Source organism: Pseudophryne corroboree, chromosome 4 (genome assembly GCF_028390025.1).
Source record: "Pseudophryne corroboree isolate aPseCor3 chromosome 4, aPseCor3.hap2, whole genome shotgun sequence".
Taxonomy (NCBI): Eukaryota; Metazoa; Chordata; class Amphibia; order Anura; family Myobatrachidae; genus Pseudophryne; species Pseudophryne corroboree.
The window spans coordinates 180,990,354-181,004,432 of record NC_086447.1 but is presented as its reverse complement, the minus strand read 5'-3'; the positions used below and the strand labels follow the sequence as shown (position 1 = coordinate 181,004,432).

Sequence of the window (14,079 nt, the reverse complement as noted above, 5' to 3'; positions counted from 1 at the left end):
GAACTAGCTGGTTAGAAATTATTCATGCACCATTGAGGCTGGTCTCAGTTCTATGCAGTCTGGTAACTTCAGTCTCCCCTCTTCTTCTGGAGGGATTTGATTTGGGGCTAATCAAGTTACAGCAAGGGCTCTGGAATCACCGTCCCCACTGCACAACGGCAATCTGTGCTGGATCCCAATGGGGTCATACACAGATCCATTGGAATCCAACCCAGATTGCCGTTCTGCAGAGCCCCTGCTGTAACTTGATCAGCCCCAACTCAAATCCCTCCAGTAGAGGGGAGACTGAAGTTGCCACTTTATTGCCATAATGGTTTAATAAAAGCTGAAAATATATGTCGCTCTACAATACAGTTCATATATTCTTGGACTTATCGCGCTATGTTATACCGCTTATCTTTTGTCATAGTATCTTGTATTCGCTTTTATGATTGCTGTACCCTTTTTATGTGATCTGTACTGTATGGAACTGCATGCGTATTTTCCAAATTTTTGTCAGTGGAAACAATTCTACCCGGGTCCAGTCACCTGGGAACTCTTCTCGGGTACCTTGCAGGGTTTTACAGGGGAAGGTCCCAGGTGAGCTGCAGTAGAAACGGGTTACCCAGGTCGTCCGTCCCGGAACCCTTTTGCAGCACGGGGATAGCTGCATTCTGGCACAAGGAGATGATGTTAGTGTGAACTGCGCCGCAAAGGAAAAGGGGTATGTCTCAGGCGTGACCCGGTTTGGAAGTGGGTTCCAAATCTGGGGACGTTAGTGGAAATGGGAGAATTAGAGTAGTAAATGACTCACACCCAGCTCACCCAGTTCTGTAGGACTGACGTAATCTGTAAAATGGAGCAACCACTGTTCAGTCTACTTATGTGTATTAATTTATAGCTAGCTTTCAGACTATGGGGTTATGTTATAGGTTCCTATTTCACTGAACCCTCGGGATTTCAGCCTTATTATAACTGATTGCAGCTTTATACTATATTTAGTGACAATCAGTTATAGGTTGAACCAGCTGTACTCTCTCGGAAATCCTGGTGGTTCCGTGAAATCGTAAGCTAGCACGTAACCCCATACGCCTTCATAGACTAACAAGCATAAACAAATTGTGGTCATGCGAAGTCAGATGATCGGGTTGCATTTATTGCACATGGGCTGTAAGTCTGACTTTTCCAGTTTCCTTTCCAGGAAATTAATTTATATTCATTTATCTCCATACTTGTCTGCTTATAGAATTCCCTGCTAAACCCAATCAGACGCTCCCACAGCCTTCAAATCTTTAAATACTTTCTGCAACCTTACCATCTATTGTGTACCTATACCTGTGTTAGTATGTCCTGTTTTCCCAATTGTCCAAATTTACAGAGCACTGTTGCACCTTACAAATTGGTCATAATTTTAAAATATTTTGTTTTAGCGATTACCGTATATTTAATTCAGTAGGAACCAACAATTTTAAAGAGATATTTTTGCCAGACCACAGTACGTCATTGTACATTGCTATACATTATTTTTTAAACGTAGGAGGTCTGTCTCATACAGTATGTGATATGATGCATGTGAGTATTCTTATATACACTATGCATGTTAAACATAAGGTACTTGCGCGGGTTTCCTCCGGGTACTCCGGTTTTCTCTCACAATCTAAAAATATAATAATAGGTTAACTAGCTTTCGACAAAATTAACCCTAGTGTGGGTGTGTGTGTGTGGGGGGGTGTGTGTGTGTGTGTGTGTGTGTGTGTACATGTGGTAGGGAATATAGAGTGTAAGCTCCACTGGGGCACAGACTGATGTGAATGGGCAAATATTCTCTGTAAAGCGTTACAACATATGTGTGCACTATATAAATAACGGAGAATAAATAAATAATATGTTACAATGAATACAAGTAATGAGAGTTTCCAGGTTCTCTAGCCTACAATGCTGGGCTGCTCTGCCTTTAACATAGCACACTTTGACAAGGAAATGTTCCTTGGCCTGGTGGAGTTTTTGGATTTCCTAACTCATGACTCAAAGCTACTGATTATGTTTATGGAGGTAAAACAAAGCTCAGTATAGTTATTTCACCACAAAAGTCTCTTAGCTGTGTGATCCAGAACTAAACCCTGGGATTTCATGTATTTCCGAGCTACAACAGGATTGCCAATAATCTCTTTAACACCTTCTCGGCCAAAGAAGGTTTTGTTTGTGTGTATGTTGCTACCTGCTGATGTGAACATTTAGATTTCGTTTTGGTGCAAAAGGAAGCCTGGAAACACCCAGTCATTATATTACTTTGATAACCTGGAAGCAGGAGAAATCCTTCTGAGAAAACTGTGCGTGCGATGGAATTCTGCTCCCCCTCCTGGCTAACAGAAGGAACAAAGTGGTGGGGGCATATGTAATAGGGTCTGAGTTTGCGGAGGTGCGGGAGGACAGCCAAATTAGCACTTTTTTTAAAGTGGCAATCATTTACAAGGCATGGTTTTACCTTGTAAACGATTGCCCTTTTATTATTATTATTATTATTTATTTATATGGCGCCACAAGGGTTCCGCAGCGCCTAATTACAGAGTACATAAATAATCAAACATGAAAACAGCAACTTACAGTTGATGACAGTATAGGCCAAGTACAGGGTAAATAAACATAGTTACATCAGCAGATGACACTGGAATAAGTATCAGGTGGCAGAAGACTGCTGGATGTGGTACAGTTGAAGATTATTAAAGTAAGACAAAGAGGGACCATTTTAAAATAACGTCCGAGTTCGTCTGGGCTCCTGAATCGTCAGCAACCTCGGACCCTATTATATATGCCTCCTGGTGTTTATTAAGGTATCCGGTCTTTAGGTCGACAACACTTAGGTCGACACTCACATGATACGACCACTAGGTCAACATGGCAAAGGTCGACACATGAAAGGATCAACATGAATTTTTTTATTTCTTTTTTTCTTCATTTTTTTTTACTTTTACATATGTTATGATCCACATGGACTACGATTGGGAATAGTAACCTGTGCCGAGTGCAGTGGTAGCGGAGCGAGGCACCTTGCCCAAAGCTCACGAGCCATGCGATGGGACATGGTGCACTAATTGGGGTTCCCTATCACTTTGCAAAGAAAACAACACCGTTAAAAAAAAAACCTCATGTCGACCTTTTTCCGTGTCTACCTATTTCATGTGTCGACCTAGTCACTGTCGACCAATAGTGGTCAACGAACCACACCCGTTTATTTAGGTCCTCTGTACATAAACACCTGCTACGGCTTCATAAACTGTTAAAGCACGTACACTTTCTATCAACCACATCATCAAACCAATTTACTTAGTAAATTGGAGCATACTGTAAATTGGAGCATACTGTATGTTATTTTGGATATACCCTTTAGGAGATATTGGGGTATGAGTAAAATCCAGCGGTAACATGTCAGGGATTTAGCCACTAAATCCCCAACATGTTACCACAAAGCAGTGAGTTTATAAAAGGCAAAACCAGTCTAGTTTTACTTTTTAAAGAATCACCACTTTAAGGGCCTAATTCAAGGATGAACGCAAAAACGAGTTTTATGGTAAGAACTTACCTTTGTTAAAACTCTTTCTGCAAGGTACACTGGGCTCCACAAGGAATGGACAATGGGGTGTAGAGTAGGATCTTGATCCGAGGCACCAACAGGCTCAAAGCTTTGACCTTCTTCCCAGAATGCATAGCGCCGCCTCCTATATCACCCCGCCTCCCTGCACAGGATCTCAGTTTTTAGTTAACCAGTCCAATGCAGTAGCAGGAAAAGAGACGACAACGGTTAGTAGCCACAACACCGCATTCTCACGACAGGAGACGTGTCAGCGGCTAATGCCATACCAACCCAAAGAAGCTAAGTGCGTCAGGGTGGGGCGCCTTGTGGAGCGCAGTGTACCTCGCAGAAAGAATTTTAACAAAGGTAAGTTCTTACCATAAAACTCGTTTTCTGCTGCGGGGTACACTGGGCTCCACAAGGAATGGACAATGGGGATGTCCTAAAGCAGTTCCTTATGGGAGGGGATGCACTGTAGCGGGCACAAGAACCCGGCGTCCAAAGGCAGCATCCTGGGAAGCAGCAGTATCGAAGGCATAGAACCTTATGAACGTGTTCACAGAGGACCACGTAACCGCCTTGCACAATTGTTCAAGGGTCGCACCACGTTGGGCCGCCTAAGAAGGTCCAACAGACCGAGTAGAATGGGCCTTAATGTGATCAGGAGCAGAGAGACCAGCCTTCACATAAGCATGTGCAATCACCATTCTAATCCATCTGGCCAGAGTTTGCTTGCGAGCAGGCCAGCCCCGTTTGTGAAACCCAAACACAACAAAAAGAGAATCAGATTTCCTAATAGGAGCAGTTCTCTTCACATAGATACGGAGAGCCGTACCACCTCCAAAGACCGCTCTTTGGGAGACAGATCAGGAGAAACAAGTGCCGGAACTATAATCTCCCAATTGAGGTGGAACGAAGAAACCACCTTAGGTAGATAGCCGGGACGAGTCCTAAGAACCGCCCGATCACGGTGAAATATCAGATATGGGGAACTACAGTACAAGGCACCCAAATCCGACACTCTTCTAGCTGAAGCAATAGCCAGTAGAAACACCACCTTAAGGGAAAGCCACTTAGGGTCAGCTGAACCAAGAGGTTCAAACGGAGACTCTTGTAACGCCTCCAAAACCACGACAAGTCTCAAGGAGCCACAGGCGGGACATAGGGAGGTTGGATGCGCAACACGCCCTGAGTAAAGGTATGCACATCAGGTAAGGTCGCAATTTTTCTCTGAAACCACACCGACAAGGCAGATATTTGAACCTTGAGGGAGGCCAAACGCAGGCCTAAGTCCAGGCCCTGCTGAAGAAAAGCCAACAACTTGGCTATACTAAACTTGGAAGCGTCATAATCGTTAGATGCGCATCAAACAAAGTAAGAATGCCAAACCCTATAGTAAATCCGAGCCAAAGCCGGATTCCGGGCCCGCAACATAGTTTGAATGACCACCTCAGAAAACCCTTTAGCCCTTAAGACGGAAGCTTCAAGAGCCACGCCGTCAAAGACAGCCGGGCTAGGTCATGGTAGACACAGGGGCCCTGAACGAGGAGGTCTGGGCATTGTGGAAGTAGAATTGGACGCTCTGACGATAGGCCTTGCAGGTCTGAGAACCAATGCCGTCTGGGCCACGCTGGAGCTATGAGAAGCAGAATTCCTTTTTCTTGCTTGAACTTCCAAATTACCCTGGGCAGGAGTGACACCTGAGGGAACACGTACGGCAGCCGAAACCTCAACGGTACCGCCAGTGCATCCACGAATGCTGCTTGAGGATCCCTTGTCCTGGCTCTGAAGACCAGAACCTTGTGATTGTGTCGAGACGCCATCAGATCTACGTCTGGAAGGCCCCACCTTTCCACTAGGAGTTGAAACACTTCATGATGAAGGCACCACTCGCCGGCATGCACGTCCTGACGACTGAGAAAGTCCGCTTCACAATTCAGGACTCCCGGAATGGATATTGCCGATATGGCCGGTAGATGGTGTTCTGCCCACTGTAGAATCCGTGAGACTTCCTTCATTGCTAGGCGGCTTCGAGTGCCGCCTTGATGATTTATGTAAGCCACTGTGGTGGCGTTGTCCGACTGTACTTGAACAGGATGGTTCTGAATTAAATGCTGGGCTAGGTTCAAGGCATTGAAGACCGCCCGCAACTCCAGAATATTGATCGAGAGGAGGGACGCCTCCTTGGTCCACTGCCCCTGAAGGGAGTGTTGCTCCAGCACCGCGCCCCAACCTCTTAGACTGGCATCTGTCGTCAACAGGACTCAGTCGGATATCCAGAAGGGACGGCCCCTGCACAGTTGTTGGTCCCGGAGCCACCAGAGCAGCGACAGACAGACCTCCGGAGTCAATTAGATCATTTGAGACCTGATCCGGTGAGGCAGGCCATCCCATTTGGCTAGAATTAGCCTCTGGAGAGGGCGAGAGTGAAATTGAGCGTACTCCACCATGTCGAATGCTGACACCATGAGGCCCAGCACCTGCATCGCCGAATGTATCGACACTTGCGGACGAGATAGGAAGCAACGAATCCTGTCCTGAAGTTTCAGGACTTTCTCCTGAGACAGGAACAACTGCTGGTTGTGAGTGTCCAATAGTGCTCCCAGATGCACCATGCTCTGAGCAGGGATCAGGGATGACTTCTTCCAGTTGATAAGCCACCCGTGGGCTTGCAGAAACCGGACCGTCACATCTAGATGACGCAGAAGTAGTTATGGGGAATTTGCCAGGATTAACAAGTCGTCCAAATACTGCAGTATCCTGACCCCTTGACGGCGGAGTACAACCGTCATCACCGCCATGACTTTTGTAAAGACTCGCGGAGCCATTGTTAAACCAAAAGGTAACTCCCGAAACTGGTAATGGCAGTTGCCAATCGCAAATCTCAGGTATTGCTGATGAGACACTGCTATAGGAATATGCAGGTAAGCATCCTGTATATCCAGGGAGACCATGAAGTCCCCAGGTTCCAAGGCCAGAACTATAGAGTGAAGGGTTTCCATCCGGAACTTGGAAACCTTCACAAACCTGTTCAATGCCTTGAGGTTGAGAATGGGCCGGAGGACCCATTCGGTTTCGGGACTAGAAACAGCGGAGAATAGTACCCCCGGCCCCTCTGCGCAAGAGGCACCTGTACTACGACTCCTGTATCCAGGAGGGTCTGTACCACCGAATGTAGAGCGTTTGCCTTTGTCTTGTCCAACGGGACATCTGTCTGGCAAAATCGATGAGGGGGTCGGTTTTTGAAGGCTATGGCGTAACCAGTGACTACTTCCCGTACCCAGGCATCTGAAGTGGTCTTCAACCATTCCTGGGTATACCCTAGAAGCCGGCACCCCACCCTGGGATCCCCCAGAGGGAGGCCCGCCGCATCATGCGGCAGGCTTATCGGCCTTGGAAGCTGGCTGACGGGCCGCCCAGGCTCTTTTGGGCTTAGGCTTACCAGGTTTGAAAGTGCGAGCCTGCTTGTTGTATACCTGACCTTTTGCTTTACCTGAAGGACGAAAGGGGCGAAAGGAAGTACCTTTAGCCTTCGACACAGAAGGAGCAGTACTTGGCAGACAGGCAGTTTTGGCAGTAGCCAAGTCAGCCACAATCTTATTTAAATCCTCCCCAAACAGAATATCTCCTTTAAAAGGGAGTACCTCCAGGGTTTTTCTAGAGTCCAGATCCACAGACCAGGATCTCATCCACAATATCCGGCGAGCCAGGACTGACGTAGTAGAGGCCTTGGCTGCCAGGATACCGGCATCAGAAGCCGCCTCTTTAGTATAACGAGAAGCTGTGACAATATAAGACAAGCATTGTCTAGCATGGTCAGAGGAGATTTCAGCATCTAACTCCAAGGCCCATGCTTCAATGGCCTCTGCAGCCCAAGTAGCTGCAATAGTGGGCCTTTGTGCAGCACCCATGAGGGTGTAAATCGCTTTCAGACAACCCTCCACACGTTTATCCGTAGGCTCTTTTAGAGACGTGACAGTGGTGACCGGTAGAGCTGAGGAAACCACCATCCTAGCCACATGTGAGTCCACTGGAGAAGGCGTTTCCCAATTCTTAGACAGCTCAGGCGCAAGGGGATAGCGTGCCAGCTCTTCTTTTGAGGCACAAACTTCGTACCCGGGTTTTCCCAGGGTTTCTGATGTATATCAATTAGGTGGTCAGAGTGAGGTAAAACTTGTTTAATCACCTTCTGACGCTTGAACCTACCTGTTTTCTTAGGAGGAACGGATGGCTCGGGATCATCCGTAATCTGTAAAGTTAACTTAATAGCCTCCAAAAGATCAGGAACATCCACATGTGAACCACCCTCCCCATTAGCCGTATCTGAGTCAGAACCTGTGGGGACAGTGTAAGTGCCGTCTTCATCCGACGAGGTGTCAGTGACAGCAGTGGATTGTGAGGAGACAAGCGCTCGCTTAGAGGACCCCTTGGACGTAGGCGAGCAACGGTCACACTTTTTAGTAGTCAGGGACTTGTTCAACTTCTTTATTTGAGCAGATAAATCGTCCGCCCACGGCGGGTTAGCTGCAGGGACCACAAACGGTTGCACTGGCATTGGGGGTCCCATAGGGGGTGTTAGTTTATGAACTAGCGTATGCAGAAGTGTGGAAAAAGCGGCCCACGGCGGGTCATTATTTGCCCCCGTTGCCACCGTCCCACTGGGGGGGAAGGAGCCCCCAGAACCAGAGCCCAAAGCTGCTATATTCTCCTCACAGGTATCTGCGGCTTCAGCAACACCGGCAGTGTGTTCAGCCCCAGAACTGTTACCCTCAGAAGCAGACATGATATAACTTGCAGTATCAGGTAACACAGTACAATTTGTCAGCAGCACAATACCTCTAGCCCAAACCCCTGCGCAGTGTAGTCAGCACCAGCAGAGATAAAGGAGAGATATGGTGATCACAGAGAAAAATAAGTAATACAGTATATCTTTGTGAAAATCCTATATTAGATAAAACCTGACGCACCAAGCCCCCTCAGGTTATAGACTATAGGGATAGCAGGTTGAATGAAAGACATTATCATGTGGCTCCTTGCTGGTTAATCTTAGACCCAGATTGGGGTAATGGAGGTGTGAGGTGTGGTGCCTCTGGACTGGCTGAGCTGGATGGCCTTAGTGAGGCATACCTTTACATTCTATTAACACTTTTCACTTATTAATTTTTTAACACTATTTCTCTATTTTAATTGCATTTCATTTTTGTATCACTTTCAATATAGCTTCGCCTTCCTAAATACTAATTTATTAACACTATAGTTTTTTCACTGGTATGCTACGCTGGGCTTTCTGGCTTATGCTGGTGTTTTGGGGTGCCACACCCTGCACCTAGATATAGCGCTAGGGACCCCAAATATACAGAGACGCCTTGATGCGGCTTTGGGGCTTATTCACACATTTGCGCAAATATGTGTAACGAAGATCTCTGAATTCTATTATTATGTGGAATTTATATCTGGTTACGGTTATCATTCAGGGTGCTGGGGGAAACAAATGCCTTTTTTTCTTGCTTAGAAATACCCCTCCCTTTCGAGCACCTGAATGATATCACTAAGCTAATTGAGCATCTACCAATATATATGTTTGTGAATGAAAGACACGAAATGGACACCACTCCGTTATCAAATGCACACACAAATAGTCACAGTCTGTACAATGCAGAGGTTATTACTAACAATAATACTGCACTGGACTAGCTTACACAGATATATAACAATAGATATAACAGTACACAGTAAGAACTGGATGTATATCACACGGTAATTGTACTAGGAAACCCTGACTAAGTGCACTATTTCTTAACTAACACTGACTAAAAAAGGCAGGTAGAATACTTAAGTGTCTTGTAAAGTCACAGCACTGACAACCAGGCGGCTTTACATAGGAGGATTTGCCCAAGCATTCCCAGGAACAGTGAGCTGAGGGATAATGGCGCCGCAGACACTGCCAGGGAGTGAGGGAGAGACAGATATGCAGCTCCAGGGCGGGAACATTTGCAGAAAATGGCGCGCTGGGGGAGGGGCTTCAGGTCCAAGCTCTATCCCCCTGCTGGCAAAACCACCGGGTACTGCAGGCTCTAATAAAATGGTTTATAGAGAAAACCTGACCTGTCCCATGCCCTGGTGATCTAGTGGGATCGCCTGTACTGCCACAGTGTCCACCGCCAGCGCGCGCGGCCTGCCTCCCACTGACCGCGCCGGATCGCGATAAAGACCGGGCCCCGCAAGCGGGACCCACTTACCACCTCCCGAAGCGCGGCCACGTGATCCCGGAGAGCCTGACAAGAAGAAACCCAGAGCTTCCTGCTGTAGTTACCCGGCAACCAGGGCTCGGGAGTGTACAGCGCCGCTGGGGAGAGACGGAGCTGCAGCCGTGAATGTCTACTGACATGTAACACTGCTGCTGCCCTTGAAGTCTTCACTTTTTTCCTCAGAAAAAAAGCTCTTCCTAGGGCTGCCTGGAGCAGCCCCTCTGTTAAGTGCCTGCTACTGCAGCACCAGCTACAAAACTGAGATCCTGTGCAGGGAGGCGGGGTGATATAGGAGGCGGCGCTATGCATTCTGGGAAGAAGGTCAAAGCTTTGAGCCTGTTGGTGCCTCGGATCAAGATCCTACTCTACACCCCATTGTCCATTCCTTGTGGAGCCCAGTGTACCCCACAGCAGAAATGCAGTTTCCGATAATCGATACACTGCGCATGTCTGCCGCTATATTTGCGTATGGAATAGAGTAAAAATCGCCACCGCTAAATTATTCAGCAGACTTGCAAATAAAAACAACCCCTCAACTAAACAATGTTAGAACGGCGTAGCAGAGGAGTGTCTGTGGGCAGTCTCTCCGCAAGGTTACACTTCTGGGCGTGTAACAGGGGCGTGTAGTGGGAGTATGTACCTGGGTCCAGGGCGGTGCATACACATATCTGCAGATAGACAAGCTTAAAGTACAGAAAAAATCAACGCAGATTCTGGGCAGGTATAGAGCTACGCACACTGTGCAACTCACTATAATGGCAGCAGTAACATCGATGATTGATGCGATGGCTGCACAATTAGCGAATAATCACACAAAGCTGATGTTGTTTAGTAAAATCACACACAGCTTGTGTGCTGCCTCACCATTTTAGCTGCAGGTTTTTGACCTTTATGCATTCTGAATTTCAGGTTTATTCCTTTGTTTAGCTTATGTTGGTGTGCATCATTGAAACTGTTCATGCATTACAATTTAGGACATTAGTAACACATGCACATTACCCTGTGTTTATACTTTAATTTACTGGAAACACTAAGGCAGAGGTTCTCTAAGTGCAAATGAACGCTAATCTGCAAAGAAACTGCAGTATAATTGCTTCTAACGCTAGTTTGCATAGCTTTCAGGGCACTGCCATTTCTATCATGGGTGCAATGTGTGTGGTGCACACGGCCCCTTGGTCCAGGGGGGGCCCACACTCCACACCCTGCTCCCATATTTTCATACTCACCTCTCCGAAGTACACAGCCGGGCGCTGCAGCAGCAGCTGTCTCGGACAAAAAACACTTCAAAAATGTCCGCTGCGCATGCGCAGTTGGATTTTTGTCTCCAAAACATGGCTATTCTATTGCCTACAGCCCAAGCTCACAATCTACATTGGTGGGGTAGACAAGGGTGGCATAGATAGGTACTGTAAGTCAGTGTGCTATTACAGAAAGGGGTGGCTAAGGGAAAGATCTGGCTTTGGTAAAAAAAAATAAAAAAATAGGTTTTAAGAGCCTTATGAAGCTTTGGTGGAAAGTGTGATAGGGAGAAGGAGGTTCCAGAGGTGGGAATTAGCATGGGCAGAATCCTGGATGCAGAGCGGGATGAGGTTATCAGTTGGGAAAATGCAGCGGTCATTGGCAGAACAAAGTGGACAGATGTGAGCGTGAAAGTAGATGAGGTCAGAGATGTAGTGGAGGGATGGTGAGGTGAGGGCTTTATATTTGTGAGCGAGGAGTATGCATTGCACTCTGTAGGGGAAAGAGAAGCCAGTGTAATGCCTGGCAAAGTGGGGAGGTAGGTGGGGATGGTTTAAGAAGAATGATGAGATGAGTTACAGTGTTAAGGATGGATTGGATATGAGAGGGGCAGGAATTGGGTAGGCCAGACAAGAAGAGTTTGCAATAGAACAGTCAAGCGATGACCAGTGAGTGAATTGGTCTTTGTTGCCTCCAGGGTAAGAAAGGGTTTAATGCTGGAGATACTAATAAGGTTGACACAACAAAATGGGACAGGGCCTAAGGGACTAAATCAGCTTGGATCGCTAATGAGACGGAAATTGCGATTTTCTCAATCCTGCTTCTGCTAAAAATCACAAGCCGCCCAGAAAGTTAAAAGATGGCCACCGATGCAATCTCAAAATTGCAATGCATATGCAGAAATCGAGAACCATCGACAATTGCGGTTGACCTAGGGTTACTCAAAATAATGAGAATGCAGTCACACCGGAAAATGGCCATGATCCGTGTTTTTCCCCCCACTCCCCACGAACGCCATTTTAACACCCACGAACAGTCAATTCCTGTCAATTAAATTGCAATCTCATTTCACTAAACTGCAATCGGAATAAAGCCTTCGCGCATGCGCAATGTATTTGCAGCGTATGCGCAGTCTGCCGTTAACCCGATTTGCGATTTTGCAACCGAAGATGAATTAGGCCCTAAATGTTCAGTTTAAAGAAGAGTGCAGAGTCAAGGACAAGTATTAGTCAGGAGACTTGTGGGACAGAGCTGATGATGTAATCCAGAGGTTCTCAAACTCGGTCCTCGGGGGCACACACAGTGCATGTTTTGCAGGTAACCCAGCAGGTGCACAGGTGTATTAATTACTCACTGACACATTTTAAAAAGGTCCACAGGTGGAGCTAATTATTTCACTTGCGATTCTGTGAGGAGACCTGCAAAACATGCACTGTGTGTGCCCCCGAGGACTGAGTTTGAGAACCTCTGATGTAATCAATGGATAGTGAAAAGCAGGGATGAGAAGGGATCCTGGAGGAAGGGAAGATGATGAACTCTTTCTTAGACATGGCAAGTTTATAAAAGTGCTGGGACATTCAGGAGGAAAATAAGATTTTACTTACCGGTAAATCTATTTCTCGTAGTCCGTCGTGGATGCTGGGGACTCCGTAAGGACCATGGGGAATAGACGGGCTCCGCAGGAGACAGGGCACTTTAAGAAAGAATTTTGATTCTGGTGTGTTCTGGCTCCTCCCTCTATGTCCCTCCTCCAGACCTCAGTTAGAGAAACTGTGCCCGGAAGAGCTGACAGTACAAGGAAAGGATTTTGGAATCCAGGGCAAGACTCATACCAGTCACACCAATCATACCGTATCACTCGTGATAAATTTACCCAGTTAACAGTATGAACAACAACGGAGCATCAGATCAACCCTGATGCAACCATAACATAACCCTTATTTAAGCAATAACTATATACCAGCATTGCAGAAGAAGTCCGCACTTGGGACGGGCGCCCAGCATCCACTACGGACTACGAGAAATAGATTTACCGGTAAGTAAAATCGTATTTTCTCTAACGTCCTAGTGGATGCTGGGGACTCCGTAAGGACCATGGGGAATAGACGGGCTCCGCAGGAGACAGGGCACTTTAAGAAAGAATTTTGATTCTGGTGTGTTCTGGCTCCTCCCTCTATGTCCCTCCTCCAGACCTCAGTTAGAGAAACTGTGCCCGGAAGAGCTGACAGTACAAGGAAAGGATTTTGGAATCCAGGGCAAGACTCATACCAGTCACACCAATCATACCGTATCACTCGTGATAAATTTACCCAGTTAACAGTATGAACAACAACGGAGCATCAGATCAACCCTGATGCAACCATAACATAACCCTTATTTAAGCAATAACTATATACCAGCATTGCAGAAGAAGTCCGCACTTGGGACGGGCGCCCAGCATCCACTACGGACTACGAGAAATAGATTTACCGGTAAGTAAAATCGTATTTTCTCTAACGTCCTAGTGGATGCTGGGGACTCCGTAAGGACCATGGGGATTATACCAAAGCTCCCAAACGGGCATGAGAGTGCGGATGACTTTGCAGCACCGAATGAGCAAACACAAGGTCCTCCTCAGCCAGGGTATCAAACTTGTAAAACTTTGCAAAACTGTTCGAACCTGACCAAGTAGCTGCTCGGCAAAGCTGTAATGCCGAGACCCCTCGGGCAGCCGCCCAAGAAGAGCCCACCTTCCTTGTGGAGTGGGCTTTTACTGATTTTGGAAGCGGCAATCCAGCCGCAGAATGAGCCTACTGAATCGTGTTACAGATCCAGCGACCAATAGTTTGCTTTGAAGCGGAAGCACCCAGCTTGTTGGGTGCATACAGGCTAAACAGCGACTCAGTTTTCCTGACTCTAGCCGTTCTGGCTACATAAACCTTCAAAGCCCTGACCACATCTAGTAACTCGGAATCCTCCAAGTCACAAGTAGCCACAGGCACCACAATAGGTTGGTTCATATGAAAAGATGACACCACTTTTGGCAGAAATTGTGGACGGGTC

At 46.9% G+C, this 14,079-nt stretch overlaps 1 protein-coding gene across 2 annotated transcripts in view; it reads right to left on the bottom strand.

Annotated features, from left to right (window-relative positions):
* Positions 1–14,079, bottom strand: part of FBXO36 (F-box protein 36) — a 399,365-nt gene that overhangs the window by 158,544 nt on the left and 226,742 nt on the right. Inside the window, exon 4 of one of the 2 annotated variants that reach the window (XM_063915617.1) lies at positions 1,595–1,636. The exons of the other annotated variant lie outside the window; for it this stretch is intronic. Coding sequence (XP_063771687.1) covers positions 1,595–1,636 — 42 coding nt within the window. The remainder of the gene's footprint in view (positions 1–1,594; positions 1,637–14,079) is intronic. 2 annotated transcript variants of the gene reach the window in all.